Source organism: Schistocerca cancellata, chromosome 2 (assembly GCF_023864275.1).
Source record: "Schistocerca cancellata isolate TAMUIC-IGC-003103 chromosome 2, iqSchCanc2.1, whole genome shotgun sequence".
Classification (NCBI taxonomy): domain Eukaryota; kingdom Metazoa; phylum Arthropoda; class Insecta; order Orthoptera; family Acrididae; genus Schistocerca; species Schistocerca cancellata.
Window position 1 is genome coordinate 226,710,288 of NC_064627.1, and position 20,110 is coordinate 226,730,397.

General features: G+C 41.5%; 1 protein-coding gene across 1 annotated transcript in view; it reads left to right on the forward strand.

Moving 5' to 3' along the window:
- LOC126161557 (triokinase/FMN cyclase-like) overlaps positions 1-20,110 on the forward strand; it is a 188,036-nt gene that overhangs the window by 38,491 nt on the left and 129,435 nt on the right. Inside the window, exon 2 of the mRNA XM_049917495.1 lies at positions 16,546-16,677. Coding sequence (XP_049773452.1) covers positions 16,546-16,677 — 132 coding nt within the window. The remainder of the gene's footprint in view (positions 1-16,545; positions 16,678-20,110) is intronic.

Sequence of the window (20,110 nt, forward strand, 5' to 3'; positions counted from 1 at the left end):
AAACCTTTTGAGTCTCTTATGTACAACAAACTAAATAAGTATTCCAAAAATCTCGATCTCTCCAACAGTTAGTTTCCATTCCAATGTGGGGAAAATACTAACGCCGTTGTCACTGTAGTCATTAACCAGGTGTTAACTGTGTTTGAAAATAAGGATTTGATATCTTTTGTAGTCTGATCTCAGTAAGCCTGTGACTAAGAACTCTTTAAAACCCTGTTTGCCAAACTGGAATTTTATGGCATACACGCCATAACTTTACATACACAACCTAACTTTAGTGGTAATCAGGACATATTTAAACAACAGGAGACAGTTTGTCTTGGGTAAAAATACATACTCTTCATTGCAGGAAGTTCCACTGAAGTGCTGCAGGGCTCGATCCATGGTCCATTTCTGTTCATCATTGCAGTTAATGAATTACCTTACCGAATAGGAGCTAATCCAGTTGTGTGTTATGCAGATAACATAACACTGCTCCCCTCTGCCCCATTCTCTTTTCTGTGCTGCAAACCTCCTCTGATCTTCCGTCAGGTGGGCCTTTCAGTGCAGACCCTGCCTGGACTTGGTTTATGATTTTATTCTTGATTTCTGGTTTCACTCTCAGCCGTATCTTCACCTTCCATTAACGATTATATGGTCCCCATTATTGGATTTGACCTGCCACCTTTTCCAAATTTTACAAAAGTGCATGTCATGCAGGGAAGGTCGCCCACTGTGGTGTATACTCTACCTCTATGCCCTTCTCTCCTGGCACCCTTCCTTCCTGTTGTCATACACCCAAACCCCAGTACAGTAGCCATCCCATTGTCAGAGGGTCATCAAATACCTGTATGGCGGTAGCCCCCTGACCGTGCAGGGATCACACAGTTGGTGCCTGCATTGCACACTCCATGTGTATGCCATGGTGTGTGTGTCCATCACGACTACGGCACGGGGCCTCCTGGCAAAGGATTATTGGCCAAGTAGCCATTTCTGTGGCTGGATGGCACCCTCTTCAGAATGGGTGGCACCATGGTGGATGGTTTGCATGTGAATCTTTCTCCCACTGGTGGTCACACAGACCCTGCAGGCTCTTCACTTGGATGCAATGAAGTATGATCCCAATGTTTTCCCTCCACTGGGCACACTATGGGAGGAACGCAGGACGACTGTATTTACTCGAATCTAAGCCGCACTTTTTTACTGGTTTTTGTAATCCAAAAAACCGCCTGCAGCTTAGAATCAATTGCAAAGTAAGCGGAAGTTCTGAAAAATGATGGTAGGTTCCGCCACAACTAACTTCTGCCATCGAATATATGTACCACTATACAGGCATGCTTTGCAGGCACAAAGATAAATACTGGCTCCAAAACCTGTGCGTCAGTAAATAAATTAAAAGAAAAGGTAGAAGAATGTAAACATTATACCATGTATTCTTTCATGTTTGCTGCTATCTCATTTAAATCCTTTCTGCCTAATAAACTATGAAACTAGAGTGAGACAACAGCAAATGCGGAAGAATATACTTATCATGTCGTGTTTATATTCATATTATTCTTATGCTGAATAGTGATACAGTCAGAAATGAAGCACAGCAACTGACTAGATTTTTAAATCTAAGATGACTAATTTCTGTGCAGAATGTAATGTACTGTTTTTATTTATTTATTTATTTATTCCATGTGATCTGGTGGTACACAGTGTGTTGCAGATGTTGGAAAATATCATTTAACATTGTTAACATATATTAACATAGGCCTATAGTATCCTAATGTATTATATTGCTCAATGTTTTCAGTTTAACACATAAACAGCAAGATTACTGTTCTAAGTATTCATTTACAGAGTAAAAACAGTGACACAACAAATATGACTTCACGGCTTTGCTAAATTTAATGTTGTCTTCAATGGGTGTCTGCAAAGATTTTCAAACAGAGAAAATTTTTCACAAGATTCTCGTTCCGAAGATCATCTATCATACACAGTCTATTATTTGGTTCTTGTTGATCATTATCAAAGAAAGCAGCAGTGTAAGTAACAACAAATGACAGTCTCTTGCCATTGATTTGCTTATGAGACAATTCCTCTCTCTCTCTTTTTTTTTATTGTAAGTGGCAGAAGCACGCACAAAAGCTAGCCTTGCCGTGAGCGGCGATAGGTCGTGGACACTCATTATCAGAATGCGACAAACAATGCATGATACAGTACAATAATGCATTTTCAGCTTAGAGTGACGTAAACACCTATAACAAAAAGAACGGCACTTATTAGTTCAAAGCAAAATAAGCAATAGATTCAAACCAGACGAAGCACCTGAAAAAAAAAAAAAAAATTTTATAAGAGGTGGAGCCCCTCCACACCCACACCAGCATGATGGCCAACACAAAAGATCTACTGCCATCTCTGCATAAGGGTTAGTATTCACTAAAGTGAGGTGTCCCAGGATGTGGGTACTGCAATGTTTGCATACGTCTGGTTAGGATTAACCATTAATACGCACTCATCTGGAGATAGATTGGTCGAAATCTGACGAAGGGTAGCGGTTTGAAGGGCAGAGGGAAAAAAGTGCCAAGGCAAGAGCCAAGGGAAAAAAAACCTCTGCGAAAGTTAGGTCGGGCGGTAAGAGCAGTAGCGGTTGTCTTGCTGCCTGCGATAGGTTGTGCAAGGATAGGCTTTGTTAGTAGTGGGTATCATGCATGTCGATACCTTGACGTTGTGCGTTTGAGCTGCTCGGCGGCTGGCGCTGGGTGCTGGTACAGAGTCCTCGTTCAGTGTCAGCAACCTGCAACAGTTAGGTTTGTTATCAATCTTGTGTCCGATAGGTCATATACCGGAGGCACAGTGTGAGGGAATGTTGGCAGATTGTTTGTGCATCTGTGGGCGAGCTCGTCGGTGTCCCTGCTGTGGCCTGTTGGTCGGCTCTAATAGCAGCTGGTAGTTGCCAGTCAGTGTTGCTGATATGCACGGACTTACCGACGTTTGTCGCTGTTTGCGTATGTTAGTTTACCATAGGTGGCTATGCCCTAGCTAGCAGTGTCTTTGGCCGCTTGTGCTTCCACCTGAAAAAGGAAGGGTACCCGTATAAATACGGACGGAGCACCTGACACTTAGCAATGGCTACTTGGTAAAGCTTAACAGTTAAGATTATCACTCGAACCAAACTACTGTAGCTGTATCTTCATCCATTCAACCTAAATTGTGTCTCATGTTACAATGGACCAACTTTGTTTCGATCTGTAGGTGCGGTCTAAAATTTTCTCTCCCCTTGAATTTTGATTCTCAAATTTCAGGTGCGGCTTAGATTTGGGAAATTTTTTTCCCTTTATTTAGAGTCTCATTTTTCAGGTGCGGATTAGATTTGAGTGCAGCTTAAATTCGAGTAAATACGGTAGACGACAAGGTGCAAAATCCTCCCCCAATAGCTAATCTGTACCTGTACTGACTGGGACATCTTTTTTACCACAAAGACTTTATCTGTTATTGAACACATTGAGCACAAATGCAGGGAGTTTGTAGCCATCTCTAAGATGAAGAGCGGTTTCCTCCTGATTAAAATATCATCTCCTGCCTAGTCACAGGTGCTATTCTCTAGTGAAAAGTTGACTGACATTCCTATGACTGTCACTCGGCACAAGAGTCTTAATATGGTCCAGGGGATCATCTTTCACCGTGATCTTCTTTTTCAATCTGACGATGAATTGCAGACCAGCATAGAGTGATGGGGTGTGCACTTCATCCATCTCGTCCATAGGGAACCAAGGGAAAATAGAGTTGCTACCAGGACCTTCATCTTGGCTTTTGAGGGTGATACATTGCCTGAGAAGGTCAAGATGATGGTCTACCAGTTTGACAAGAAACCCCATGGGTTCCTCCTCCTATGAGATGCTTCAGCTGTCTGAAGTTCAGACATATGTCTTCCCATTGCACAGCCATCCATGTCTGCAGGGATTGTGGACATAATCTGAACGCGAACCTTCCTTGTGCCCCTCCCCCCATCTGTGTAAACTGTAGCGAGCTCCACTCACCCTGCTCAGCAGATTGCTCCATTTTTTAGTGTGAAAAGAAAATCCAAGAGTTTAAGACCCTGGACAATCTCACATATCAAGAGGCCAGGTCCACAGCTCATGGTCTAGTGGCTAGTGTTGCTGCCTCTGGATCATCGGGTCCCGGGTTTGATTCTTGGTCGGGTTGGGGATTTTCTCTGCCCAGGGACTGGGTGTTTGTGTTATCCTCATCATTTCACCATCATCATCATTCATGACAATGACTAGATTGGACTGTGTAGAGCATTGGACTGTGTAATAATTGGGACTTTGTACGAGTGCTGATGACCGCGCAGTTGAGCGCCCCACAAACCATACATCATCATTATCAAGAGGCCAGGAAAAGTATGAGCATCTTAATGCCACACAAATGACTCAGTCTTATGTTACAGCTGCTAACTTATCTATCAGTGGTGCTTTCCTCTGTTGTGCCTCTTACAGTGAGCCCTCAGAATTCTTTGCTGATACCTGTCTCACACGTGGTTGGGGGTCCTTCTGGTGCTTCCACCACACTGCTGACACTTCAGGAGCATTGCCTCCCCACCTGCCAGAAACACCAGTCTTCATCCCCCAGCCAGAGGCACCTCATTCTCCTCTGCCTTCTCTAGCTACGGAGAGATCTACTGGGACTCTTCCTTCCATGGTTCCTGCTGGTCCACAGCCAGATGCCAGCAGGTGGCTGAAGGAACCGAAGACTGCTGGCCATTGTACTTCTCATTCTTCCTCTGTCCCTGAAACCAATTCAGATGAACCTTCTCAATCCTCATTATATATGAAGTGATACAACTTTGAAGGATATTGCCGTTCAGGTAAGGGTTCATCAGGACTTTACCATGTTTATTTCCCTCCCGATGATGCTGCGTCCTGTTGTTGTGATGAATGCATTACTCTCTCAGCTTCCTCCACCTTTCCTACTCATGGGCAATTTCAATGGCCATAACGCTTTCTACATCTACATCTACATTGTTACTCTGCAATTCAAACTTAAATGCCTGGCAGAGGATTCATTGAACCGTTTTCATACTACTTCTCTGCCATTCCACTCTGGAATGGCACTTGGGAAAAAGGAACACCTAAATCTTTCTGTTCGAGCTCTGATTTCTCTTATTTTATTATGATGATCATTTCTCCTTACGTAGGTGGGTGTCAACAAAATATTTACGCATTTGGAAGAAAAAGTTGGTGATTGAAATTTTGTAAATAGATCTCGCTGCAAAGAAAACCGCCTTTGTTTGAGTGACTGCCACCCCAACTCGTGTATCATATCAGTGACACTGTCACCCCTATTGCATGATAACACAAAATGAGCTTCCCTTCTTTGCACTTTTTCGATGTCCTCTGTCAATCCTACCTGGTGAGTATCCAATAATTCGCAGCAATATTCCAGCAGAGGACAGACAAGTGTAATGTAGGCTGTCTCTTTTGTGGGTTTGTCACATCTTCTAAGTGTTCTTTGTGGAGTGGTACATTGTTCACTGGCTGTGGTAAAGACATCGAGTCGATACTGGTACATCTTGAACTTTTTCTCTTGAACTCTGGTGCCACCACACACTTCAGTGTGACAGACAGAACTTATTCAACCATTGATCTCTCCTTTTGTGGCCCTGGTCTCCTGCCATCTATCCACTTGGGAGTCCATGATGACCTTTGTGGTAGTGACCTCTTCCCAATCTTCTTGTCCCTCCTTCAGCACTATTCCTCTCCAGGATGCCCACCCAGATGGGTTCTCTGTAATGCTGACTGGGGTGGTTTCACCACTGCTCCCCACAACAAGGCAGTATTGATGTGGTTGTTCAGCAAACAATGGCAGCAATTCTTTTGGCAGCCAATCAAGTCAGCCCCTCTTCCTGGGGATGCCACCGTGGGTGGACCCCAGAGATCTCTGCAGCCATTAGAAAATGTAGGCAGGCTCTCCAATGCCATAAGCAGCACCCTTCACTGGAGCATCTCATTACCTTTAAGTGACTCAGTGCCCGCGTCTGCTATCTCATAAAATGATGAAAGCAAGAATCCTTGAAATGGTACATTTCCACCATTAGGTCACATACCTCTCCATCACAAGTATGGGCAAAAATCAGACACCTTTACAGCTTCCAGAACCCTGCAGGTGTACCATGTATTTCTTTAGTGGTGCTGTTTATACAGATCCTGATGCTGTTGCTGAACATTTTGCTGAGAATTATGTTCACGCATCTCCATCTGAGAACTACCACCCCGCCTTTTGGCTCATTACGCAGTGAGTTGAGCAATTGCACTTATCTTTTACTGCCCGCCACCTGGAGCCACATAATGGTTCATTCAGTGAATGGTAACTCGCCAGTGCCCTAGCCCATTGCCATGATATGGCCCGAGAGCCAGACCACATCCACAAAAAAAATGAAATAATCATGTTGCATTGATGGCTCGGAGGCCCCATCTGGGGAAGTCCGGCTACCGGGTTGCAAGTCTTATTACAGGCTATGCCACATTGGGCGACTTGCACACCATTGGTGATGAGACGATAATGAAGACAATACAACACCCAGTCCACGAGCAGAGAAAATCTCTAACTCGGCTGGGAATCAAACCCAGGCCCCCTGCATGGTAGGCAAGCATGTTACCCCTCAGCTAAGCACGCGGACACCACATCCACAACCAAATGCTGAGACATCTCTCAGTAGCCTGTCAGTGTCCCATCCTTGCCTCCTTTAATTGGATCTGAAATGAGGATGAGTTCCTGTCTCAGTGGCTAGAAATCACAATAATTCTGGTACTGAAACCGCATAAGAACATGCTAGAGATGGACAGTTATCGCTCAGTCAGCCTTACTGACATTTTCTGTAAGTTCTTTGGATGGATGGTAGGCAAGCGGCCATGTTGGCTCCTTGAGTCTTAGGGCGTTTTGGCTGCATCTCAGGTACGTTTTCCCAAAGACTGCTTCACCGCTGATAATTTGGTTCAGATGGAGTCCACCATCCGGACAGCCATTACATGCTGTCAGCATCTCATAGATATCTTTTCAACTTACAGAAGGCTTATGACATGACATGGTGTCACCACATCCTCACTATGTTACATAAGTGGGGTCTCCGGGGTTCACTCCCAATTTTTATCCAGAACTTCCTGTCATACCATACGTTCTGGGTCAGGGGCGCCGATTTATATAAAATATTGTGGGTACTCGTACCGGGGGTCATGCCCCAGAAAATTTTCTAAATTTTAGATGAAAAATAGTGAGTTTTAGAGTTTTTTAATCATTTTAGAGTCATATGATAAACATTAGAACTCCAAAAACTGGACTCTCGATAACTCAACACTCCGGGAAACTCAACAAGCCTGACACATGTTTTGGCTTTGAAAAAAGAAACAAAACATAAACACGCATGGTATTTTCATAAAAAGCTAATTTAATTTACAGTAATAATCATGCTTTTAGACTATTACAGAGCAGTGAATATATAGGTCAGAAAAGACTGAAATTATATTTTAATAGATCCTAAACTATCATTAAAGGAATAAAACATAAAATATTGCTGTCGCACAATAATAGCACTTTGATTAATAAGTGAAATAGCAAATTTAAGCTTACTTTGATAAGGCCCAGGGTTCATTAACTAAAAACAATATCTCAGAGTTAATGCTTTAATACAGTTAATAAAGTTAATACAGTGTGCCTAATACTTTCAGCCAAAAAGTATGTAAATAGCGGGTTTTAATTGGGTCTTACACCCTAAAAATATGTAAGTATTTGAAAAGAACTGATACAGTACTATAGTAATACAGTAATACACTACTAAACTGGTACTAATATTTCAAAACTGAAAATTTAACATGATGTATCTATTTAATTCTCTATTTTATAAAGATTTTTGATATTGCTGTAAATGCCATTACTAGGGCTAGAGCGTCTTTAGAAAGGTGCAAATGTCGACCGTCTGACTGGATTACTGAATATGAAGTCATTGATGACTGGTCTGATATCCAATTCATCCAAAAAATTTCACTGAGCAAGGTGGCTAGCCAACTGGACTCGCATTCGGGAGGATGACTGTTCAATCCCACATCCAGCTATCCTGATTTAGGTTTTCTGTGATTTCCCTAAATTGCGCCAGGCAAATGCTGGGATGGTTCCTTTGAAAGGAGATGATCAACTTCCTTCCCCATCCTTCCCTAATCCGATGAGACTGATGACCTTGCTGCCTCGTCTCCTCCCCCAAACAACTCAACCAAAAACATTTCTGTGGGCATGAAGAACAACCAAGTTGTTCAATCGCTTCTGTCCCATTGTTGATCGGAGATATGACTTCAGATGTCTAAGGGCACTAAATGAATGTTCTGCTGTTGCTGTCATGATTGGAACTACTTGGAGAAGCTTAACGCATTGCACTACCTCACATAACATTTCTCCAACTGCATGCTCTTGTGTAATGTACGTTCTTACATCACGCATGTTTTTTAAGACCAGTTGTTTTTTATTAGTGATATCGGCTAACATATTCAAGTGTAAGCGCAATCTCTCAATGTCTAGGTCATTTTTGAAAAGCTCAGTTGATTTTTCCAAATTTGTTTAACCTCTATTTACTGAAAGCAAGCATTCTTGTTCAACTGCAATGATCTGTGTGGGTCCAGTTGAAGCAAACCGCTCAGTAATGCAAGACTGCACCATTTCACAAACTCCAATGTAAATAGCTTAGTATTTTGAAAGTGTGCGGTGAGGCTTTGTTATTTTCATTCTTCTTTGGTATACTTTGATTCTAAGAAAGCAAAGCATCATCAACTTGTGAAGGGTTTTCTTTTAAACACAATTCCCAAAAGTGTTCAAATCTATCATGCCTTCCATTCAATATACAAATCAGGCCCTCATATATTTTTTCCAGATCAGCAGCACTTAGATGAGGGCATTGAATTTTTTCATTGACATCCTCTACTGGGTTCATTGCATGGCGATAGACATAAAAAGACATAAGTCTTGAATTGTAACATTGACTCGAAGTAGCACACACATTTGTAACCTGCCTCTGTTTTGTCCTCTGCAGAAAATATTTCAAAAAAACTCTAGAAGTTCTTCAAAGTTTTTCAACATTCTGAAGATGCTAGAAGCTTGCATGATCTATCAAGTTGGACAAAGGGGTCGTATACCAGTTTGGTCATTGGCGCTCTCACAGTGTATGTTTCTGAAAAGTCCCATCCTTTTGTTGGATTCCCTTACGGTGTTTATTAAGTCCTTGGCTAAAGTGATAATATCTCTCATAGATGTAAGATACTGGAGAATGTCTACAATTGCCAAGTATAAACTGTGAGCAGTGCAGTGCACATAACATGCTTTTATTTGTACTTGTAAATCGAAGAATCATTTGTTTCATCAACCATAATAGAAAAATGTTTAGTTGTCTTGAATGAAGCCAATACCTTTCTCAACAGAGACTGTGCTGGTAGATCAATGATCTCGTTTTGAATATCATGGGGTGTCCACTTATACCCTGAATGCCATAACCTATCTTTAAACTCAGGTATGTCATTCTTTTGGAGTTCCAACAATTGAAAAAAAATTGAGTTTACATCTTCGTGCCCCCTAATTGCTAGTCCTTGTCAGCATAGAAATTGCACGGAAGTTAAAATTGTCTCAAGAACTGAACGGCCTTTCTTCATATCACTATCTAACTGTTCATTCAACTGGAAGGTCACACTTTGGTTAGTGATAGAATTTAGTTTCAGAACACCTTCTTTATGCGTAAATGTATTTTCATGAATACAGAATTTTTTCAAAGCCTTTTTCCAGTTTGAAAACCCTACGGAAGTAAATGAATATTCTTTTTTGCTGAAAATTGTAAGAGATTTTTAGCAGCTGCCTCTTTGTAGGGTTTGCAAAAAACTTTTTCGGTAGATGTTTTATATTCTAGCCATGTATATTTGATCAACCATGACTTCTGAAATGATCTTCCCTCACTGGATTGTCCAGGTTTTGGCTGTGAACTGTTCTTGCCTGAAGACAATGAAGCGATTGATGACACAGTAATTGTTGGAGGTTGACTTATAGTATCATCAACTTCCAAGTGCACCTTTTTGGTAACAAATTTATTCATTGCAAACTTAATTCACAATACTCTAAGAGACTAAAGTAAAGGAATAAAATATAGTCATATAAAATAGTCCACTAGACACTAAAGTCGAAATAATAAACACATCTGCAGCATGCACTGAACGAAACTAACCACAGTGAATGATTGGGACAGCAGTGTGGGCTTTATATAGCCACGACATTATAATGTCTCGAAGCGTCAAGGTGACACGAGGCGGAGGGTTCCAGGCGCTTCTGCTCCAGTCCTTTTGATGTTGCCGTGGTCGCAGCACTGTCCCGCCGGCACCAGACTTTACCTGAAGGTTCGCGCACCTGTACAATTACTAAGTGTGCCCGCAGTGCCGTAACACTATTATGATTCCCGCCATTCGTTTTCAGTTAACCTGCTTACTACCATAATAATTATTTGTTTTAACTCATTACTGAATGTATTTTAAAAGGTAACTATCATCAAACAAGGAAAATAAACAATTCTAACATAATTTTGTGATTTTACAAAGCACAATATAACTAATAATTTTCTTAAGTTATTGAGGGGGCTGCCCCCCTCCCCCCCCTTCCCAAACAAATTTTTGAGGGGGCTTGGGCCCCCTCAGGTCCCATGGAGTCAGTGTCCGTGTTTTGTGTTCAGGTGGCTGCTTCACTCAGTACCTCCCTATATCCAAGAAAATGGGGACCCGTAGGGCTCTCTACTGAGCATACCCCTCTTTCTGGTTGCCATCAATGGCCTAATGGAGGGTGTGGAATCTTTGATATTGCCCTTGCTATATGCTGATGATTTTGCATTTATTATTGATCCCATAGTATGGGTTTTGCTAAGTGTTGCCTACAGGGCACCATACAAAAGGTGCATTTGGGGACTCTCTCCAATGGCTTTCGGCCACCAAGACTCATGTCATGCACTTTTGTCGCTGTTATATTGCCCACCCATACCCAGAGCTTTACCTAGACAATCAGTTACTTCTTGCAGTTGAGACACACCACTTTTTGGGATTCATCGTTGATTACCAGTTGACGTGGCTTCCCCTCTTTCACCAACTTAAGTGAAAGTGCTGGTGACACTTTAATACACTTCAGTGCCTCAGCGACACTAGCTGGGATGCAGATCACTCTACCCTTTGGTGGCTCTACAAAGCCCTAATTTTGTCCCATCTTGATTATGGGAGTCTTGCATATGGTTCAGCATCACCCTCAGCATTGTGGATACTGGATCCCATTCATTGTTGTGGGCTCTGACAGGCACCTTCTGAACTGGCCCTGTAAACAGCCTGCTAATAGAGGCTGGAGTCCTTCCATTACCTATCGCACGGCAACAACAGCTGCTGAATTATGCTATACATGTTAGTAGCTTCCCTGAACATCCCAATTACCATTTCCTTTTCCCTGTAAGGGAGCTCCCCCTCACACAATGGCCACCCAGAACTGGGTTTACAATTGCTGAACGCCTCCAGTGTCTCTGTTTGAAACTTCACTTCCTCCACTGTCGCCTCTGGTCAGAGAGGCATCATGTCCGCCCCCATGGCTTGTGCCTCAACCTTGGTTTTGCCTCGAAGTCTCCTTTGGTCCAAAAAATACCATAGGCCCCTTGATTTTTTGTTGCCTGTTCTTGGCTGTTCTTGAGATGTATCCAGGTTCAGAAATGGTATTCACTGATGGCTCAACAGTCGATGGAAGAACAGGCTTTGCATACACATGTGCATGGTGCAGTGAACTCCACTCTACATCAGATGGCTGCAGTGCCTTCAATCCTGAATTAATGGCCATTAAACTAGCTCTTAGCCATGTTTTGTGCAGTGGCAATAATATCCTAATCTGTAGTGACCCCTTTAGCAGCCTGCTGGCCATAGACCAGTGCTTCTCTCCTCACCCACTAGTTATGACTATCCTGGGTCTTGTCTCTGACCTCCATCAAGCTGGACAGCCAGTTGTTTTCATTTGGAGCCCAGGTCATGTTTGGATTTTAGAAACGAATGAGCTGACTCTGGAAATTGGGTCCCAGAACCAGACCTTTGTCTGTTTATACGTCATTGATTGCTGGGACTATGGAACTCAGAATGGTCTGCCCTGATCTCCCCAAACAAACTGAGGACAATGAAGGAGACCACAACCCTGTGGCAGTCTTCCTTGCATACTTCTTGCAGGGAATCTGCCGTCCTCTGTCAACTCCACATTGGCCACACTTGGCTGACCCCTGGCCACATTCTGCACCTTGAGGATCCCTCTCCCTGCTGATGCACAGCCCGACTGACGGTGGCCCACTTAGTCATAGACTGCTCTAATTGGGCTGCTTTGAGGTGCATGTTAGTCTTCCTGACAAGCTACCTCTGGTGCCAGCAGAATACGCCAAAACGGCTCTACTGTTGTTAGATATTTCCCCATGAAGGTGGTTTTTATTCATCCATGTAAGGTAGGGATTTTTGGCCTTCGAATACCACTCCTGGTTTGCCACTTAATGGATGAAGGGACTGATGACCTTGAAGCTTAGTTCCTTTCACTTCAAACCAACAAACCAACCAGTCACAGGTATCTTAAGTTAATTCAACATCACAAAAAATTTTCACCTTCACAGCACTAGAGGCAAACTGGAATTTGATGTATTGAGACACCACTTGACAAAGACTGTGGACTCGCAGAAAATAATATTCCTAAAATTTTTTTAGTAAGCTTCCAATATCAGTCTTTGCCCCATAATGTTTCCAAAGTTAATTTTTGTGACAGGTTACTGAAACACCCATTTATAAAATTGTGGGATAGAAGAACTATTTGAAATAAACATTATCAATGTTCATTTAAGAATATTTCTAAAAAGTGGAGTAGAGATTTTTATAACTTCCCTGTAAAAATTAATATATTGTATAGTAATGTGAAAACCTATTCCACTGTAAGTGGTCAATGGTTAAATGGAAAACGTAATACTTCATTTCATCTTGATTCTTCAGATATTTAGAAAATATTTTTTTCTGAAAAGTGGCAGAAACTGATCAAGTTTGGGTTAGCTTTTTCCTATTCCTACCTCTGACCTCAGTATTCCATGTCCCACCTCAACTATTTTCTACATTGTTTTTGTGAATTTGTTTCTGACGAAATCAAGAGAATGTGCTTGACCAGGCTATTTTTGTGTGTGTGTGTGTGTGTGTGTGTGTGTGTGTGTGTGTGTGTGTGTGTGTGTGTGTGTGTCGCCCTTACAGACATCCTACACAAAACAAATACCGCAGAAAGATTTGTGAGAGTGATAAAAAGTTGAGGAATCAAGAGTGGTGATGGCAACAGGTTGTTTTGACTTAGACGATTAATACATAAGAAATGAGTGGGCCAGTTCAACATCTATGAAGAATACATGGCAAATATTCTTTCACTGCAGGTTTTTGGATAGACCATAATTTGTTTTTGTCTAATATGAATTCTCAGACCTACTTTTCAAATCAGAATGACATCCTTTGAACCAGGTGTTGGTGAATTTTGCCATGGGAGGGGTGAACAATGGCTGATTTACCAACAGACATCTGTTTGTGCTCCTGACACTAATAGTTACGTAGTTTAGAGCTGCTTCATTTAACTGATTTGTAGTTTTGAATGTGAGTGTGACTTAAAACTTATTTTATTTCCTCTCATCACACTATGAAAATTTTTTAGGAGGGCTAAAATTTACTTTATCTTTACAAACTGTAGCATACTGTTAGTAAGTGCAGAACTATTGATACTGTATGCTTGAAGACTTACAGAAAAAACTGAGATTGGGAGGATAAGATCACCAGTTGCTAAGCATTTTGTTTCTCTGTTAGAGGTGTAGCTTTAAAAAAAAAATGGTCAGCATGTACTACTTTTGGTCCTAACAAATTTATTACATATTGGATTGGAACATATGAAAAATTCTCTTTAATTATAAATTTCCTACTTCTGAATCGTTCAAGCCATTAGAGTTTTATATAGTTTAAAACTATGTTACTGCTTATGCATTTGCTCTTGTTTTTCATTACTGAACTGTCAGCCATATTACTAGGTAACTCAGAATAATCACTAAAAGTGTAAATTTTAAAATTATAGTTAAAATTGAAACTGTAACTTTACAATTAAAAATATGGTTTTATATTTCACTAAAAACATAATAGCTCAAGCACACCTGGCCATTGCTACAATAAGTCTGTCAAGTAACTGTGGTAGTGTAGACAGGCATTTAACAAACCCATGTAAAAACCAAACAAGTATACCCAAGGGTACAAGACAGGAAGCAAAAATATGAGTGTCAAAGTTGTGGACACACTTTAGTATCTGAGTGATAATCTGCTGATGTTCAATTATCAATTTACCTGGTAATTATTTGTCTGTCCAATATGGTATGAATTTTAAGTGTCAATAGCCTTCTCAGATTTATGTGTATTATAAATATGGTATTACTGAATTAATTATATAGCATTCATGTCATTCTGGTTTTTCAAGAGTGGTACAGTCTTATGATCAATGCATTGAAATTATTTCTCCTACCTTTAGATCATTATTTCCTGCAGAAATGTGTTTGTAGAACATGGGTGGAACATATAACATGTGAATGAAGATTAAGGAGTAAGAGGAAGAGTAGGGATGAGAAAAGGAAAATGCAGATTGAGAGACAGTAGGTGGAGTGTAAATGCCAAAACAGATGAGATAGTGTTTCAGTTGCACGCAACTTTATACATAGTCCAGTCACATTAGTGTGACCACCTGTCAAGAGCCTAAACAACAATCTTCTGCAGAGTGAACGTGTAGGAAGAGAGCCAGTGAGGTCCTGGAAGGTACTAACAGGGATGTGGAGCCATGCTGACTCCAGTGCCATGGCTAGCTGCACTAGATTTCTTTGTTAGGGATCCATGGCATGAACAGCCCAAGCAATGAGGTCCCACAGATTCTCAATTGGATTTAAATTTGGTGGCCAGAGGAGTATGGTAAACTCATCCTGATGCTCTTCAAACCACACACGTACACTGCAAGCTGTTTAACATAATCCATTGTGCTGCTGGTAGATGCAATTATTCCAAGGAAAAATCAAACTGCATATAGGGGTGGATATGGTCCCAAGGATAGTTGTGTACTTGTGTTGATCCATTGTGTCTTTCAGAATGGCAAAATCAGCCAGGGAATCCCACAAAAAGATTCCCCAGACCGTAACACTCCCTCCTCCAGCCTGGACCCATCTCACGATTGTTGCAGGGCTGTACATGCCAACGACCATCTGTCTGACAGAGCAGAACATATAATACTTATGAAGAAGTCACTTTTGCCACTCATTGGATGTCCAGTTGCAGTACTGGCAGAATACTGGCCTTTGTCACTGATGAGCAATCACCATAGGTGCATGAATCAAGCAACTGGTGCAAGGCCCATATGCAGTAACGTTCACTGAACAGGCACTATTGGTAGCCCCTTGGTTCATGTGGGTGGTCAGTTGCTTGACAGTTGCACGTCTATTTGCCTGTACTCACCCCTGCAGCCGTCATTCACAACTGCCCTCTATGGCCCTTAGAGCACTACAGTTGCCTTGGTGCAGGTTTTGGATAGTGCCATCTTGCCATGCATGGTATACTCCAACCACTGTGACCAGTGAACAGTTTACAGACTTAGCCATTCCATAAATGCAGCCATCCTTGGCTTGAAAGATGCTGATCATGTCCCTTTTAGATGTCAGATGCACTCCATTTTCCGTTTCCGCATTATGACAATGACTGCACTGTTTTGTACATTTCTGTGGCACACTTTATATACCCTCTACTGCCAGTGCTGCCATCTACCATCTGTGAGTGTTATTGCATGTTGATGTCAAGCAAAGGCAGTGGTCACACTAATGTGATGGATCGTGTATATACACAGAGCAGAAAGATATAAGTACAGGAACTATCAGGTGAAGGTGTGGGATAGTGGGTGCTGCACTTTAGTAAGGAAGAAATGAATGAGAAATTGAGGGTGTTTTAAATAAATAGAGAGAGAGAGAGAGAGAGAGAGAGAGAGAGAGAGAGAGAGAGAGAGAGAGAATGAGAATGCAGTGTGGGAAGAATCATTGCTTAAATACCTCTGTGTGTAATGTAGTAGGCTAATCGTGTCTTCCTGGTTTCTACAGGAGCAATAAGTAGGAGGTTTTAGTAGATTTCTGCATTCGTCATTTAACACTGGTCCTTGAAAAGTAAGCTTTCACAGGATAGTTGATAGCTGCCATCAACTGTATACTAGTTCAGGCTTTTTTAGAATCGTAATGTGTTCTCCCATGGTTCAAACAAATCTTTCTAGTTTTATACAATTTTTATGTTATTAATCATGACTCCATGTGTGTCACCATATCAGGTTATGATCACAATTGAGTAAATTATCCTGCTAAAAACACTTTTTTATGATTTTGTAATGTTATCTGTTGATGTAAATTAGAAATTAGTTTTTGTACTGATGGTAAGAAGGCAAAACTATGCAAGTATTTACTTGTTTGCCTCATATTTGTTACAGACTACAATGGATCCTGGAAAGAAACTGATCAACTCAGTAGACAGTTGTGTTGATGACATGCTTAAGGGACTTGTTTCTTGTCATCCAGGACTGGATCTGCATGAGAAGAGGAGAGTAGTACTTGTAAAAGAGGTACCACTGTATATATATAAATATATTTTAGGGAGTAAAAGTGTTTGACTACCTCTATATAACCCTCTATCTTTACAGGAGCAATTTTATTCAGTTAATGAATTAATAATAATAATAATAATAATAATAATAATAATAATAATAACAGAACCATTATAACAGATAAAACAACGCCACATAACAAACATGACATCATAATCACCAATAAAAAGAAGAAATTAACATAACTAATCGAAATATCCATACCCAATACAACAAATATACAGGGTTATTACAAATGATTGAAGCGATTTCACAGCTCTACAATAACTTTATTATTTGAGATATTTTCACAATGCTTTGCACACACATACAAAAACTCAAAAAGTTTTTTTAGGCATTCACAAATGTTCGATATGTGCCCCTTTAGTGATTCGGCAGACATCAAGCCGATAATCAAGTTCCTCCCACACTTGGCGCAGCATGTCCCCATCAAGGAGTTCGAAAGCATCATTGATGCGAGCTCGCAGTTCCGGCACGTTTCTTGGTAGAGGAGGTTTAAACACTGAATCTTTCACACAACCACACAGAAAGAAATCGCATGTGGTTAAGTCGGGAGAGCGTGGAGGCCATGACATGAATTGCTGATAATGATCTCCACCACGACCAATCCATCGGTTTTCCAATCTCCTGTTTAAGAAATGCCGAACATCATGATGGAAGTGTGGTGGAGCACCATCCTGTTGAAAGATGAAGTCGGCGCTGTCGGTCTCCAGTTGTGGCATGAGCCAATTTTCCAGCATGTCCAGATACACGTGTCCTGTAACATTTTTTTCGCAGAAGAAAAAGGGGCCGTAAACTTTAAACCGTGAGATTGCACAAAACACATTAACTTTTGGTGAATTGCGAATTTGCTGCACGAATGTGTGAGGATTCTCTACCGCCCAGATTCGCACATTGTGTCTGTTCACTTCACCATTAAGAAAAAAATGTTGCTTCATGACTGAAATTAAGTTTCGCAATGAACGCATCCTCTTCCATGAGCTGTTGCAACCGCGCCGAAAATTCAAAGCGTTTGACTTTGTCATCGGGTGTCAGGGCTTGTAGCAATTGTAAACGGTAAGGCTTCTGCTTTAGCCTTTTCCATAAGATTTTCCAAACCGTCGGCTGTGGTACGTTTAGCTCCCTGCTTGCTTTATTCGTCGACTTCCGCAGGCTACGTGTGAAACTTGGCCGCACTTGTTCAACTGTTTCTTCGCTCACTGCAGGCCGACCCATTGATTTCCCCTTACAGAGGCATCCAGAAGCTTTAAAATGCGCATACCATCGCCAAATGGAGTTAGCAGTTGGTGGATCTTTGTTGAACTTCATCCTGAAGTGTCGTTGCACTGTTATGACTGACTGATGTGAGTGCATTTCAAGCACGACATACGCTTTCTCGGCTCCTGTCGCCATTTTGTCTCACTGCGCTCTCGAGCGCTCTGGTAGCAGAAACCTGAAGTGCGGCTTCAGCCGAACAAAACTTTATGAGTTTTTCTACGTGTCTGTAGTGTGTCGTGACCATATGTCAATGAATGGAGCTACAGTGAATTTATGAAATTGCTTCAATCATTTGTAATAGCCCTGTACAGAAGAAAACAGGAGAAAAAATTGAAAAATACATCCAACTGGCTGAGGAAGTCAAAGACATGTGGCATCAAGATAAAGTTGACATCATACCAATTATACTGTCAACTACAGGAGTCATACTGCACAATATCCACCAGTACATCAACACAATACAGCTACATCCAAACATATATATACAACTACAGAAATCTGTAATTATTGATACATGTTTATTTACCTGAAAATTCCTAAATGCAATGTAACATATACCGTACAGTTAAAAGAAAGTCACGCTTGATCAAGGTCCGCGTCACTTTCCATTTTTAGCCAGACATAACGTCTGAGACAGGAAAAAGAAAAAATAATAATAATAGTAAGTGGAGGCTCGGGAAAAGAATAGGCCTCCAGTAAGTTCTGCCAGTCGTAAAAGGCAACGAAAAGAACAAACCACTAATAGGGCTAACCTCCCTTTTAGTGTGATTAGTTGGTTCAGGACAAAACTAAAGAAGCCTTGGACAAGCATCATCATGTTCGGGGACGACGTTTGAACCCTATGCCCACAATGGTAACGACACTGTTAGCCACACGGAAAATGATTTAAATCCAAATAGAAGTGTTTTGCAATATATGCTTCCTGCAACCACTCTAGAAGGAAAACAAAGACAGAGGAAGAGATGGTCAGATGAAGTTAATCGACACCTCATGTTCTGTTATTACCCAGCAACAAACTTAGGAACCAACACAACTGGATACAGATCACAAGTATACACAACATTTATTATCAGATACCCAGAATTAAAACTTTTAACAGAACAACGACTAGCTGATCAGATCCGTGTAATAATAAAAAATAACAGGATACCCCAGTCAGAATAAGAAAACATCAAACAACAAGTACAACAAATGTTGTTGTTGTTGTGGTCTTCAGTCCTGAGACTGGTTTGATGCAGCTCTCCATGCTACTCTATCCTGTGCGAGCTTCTTCATCACCCAGTACCTACTGCAACCTACATCTTTCTGAATCTGCTTAGTGTATTCATCTCTTGGTCTCCCCCTCCGATTTTTACCCTCCACACTGCCCTCCAATACTAAATTGGTGATCCCTTGATGCCTCAGAACATGTCCTACCAACCGATCCCTTCTTCTGGTCAAGTTGGCATATAAACTTGTACTACTGTAGTAGGTGTGGGCTTCGTATCTATCTTGGCCACAATAATGCGTTCACTGTGCTGTTTGTAGTAGCTTACCCGCATTCCTATTTTCCTATTTCTTTATTAAACCTACTCCTGCATTACCCCTATTTGACTTTGTGTTTATAACCCTGTAGTCACCTGACCAGAGGTCTTGTTCCTCCTGCCACCGAACTTCACTAATTCCCACTATATCTAACTTTAACCTATCCATTTCTCTTTTCAAATTTTCTAACCTGCCTGCCCGATTAAGTGATCTGACATTCCACGCTCCGATCCGTAGAACGCCAGTTTTCTTTATTCTGATAACGATGTACTCTTGAGTAGTCCCCGCCCAGAGATCCGAATGGGGGACTATTTTACCTCCGGAATATTTTACCCAAGAGGACGCCATCATCATTTGATCATACAGTAAAGCTGCATGCCCTCGGGAAAAATTACGGCCGTAGTTTCCCCTTGCTTTCAGCCGTTCGCAGTACCAGCACAGCAAGGCCGTTATGGTTATTGTTACAAGGCCAGATCAGTCAATCATCCAGACTGTTGCCCTTGCAACTACTGAAAAGGCTGCTGCCCCTCTTCAGGAACCACACGTTTGTCTGGCCTCTCAACAGATACCCCTCCGTTGTGGTTGTACCTACGGTACGGCTATCTGTATC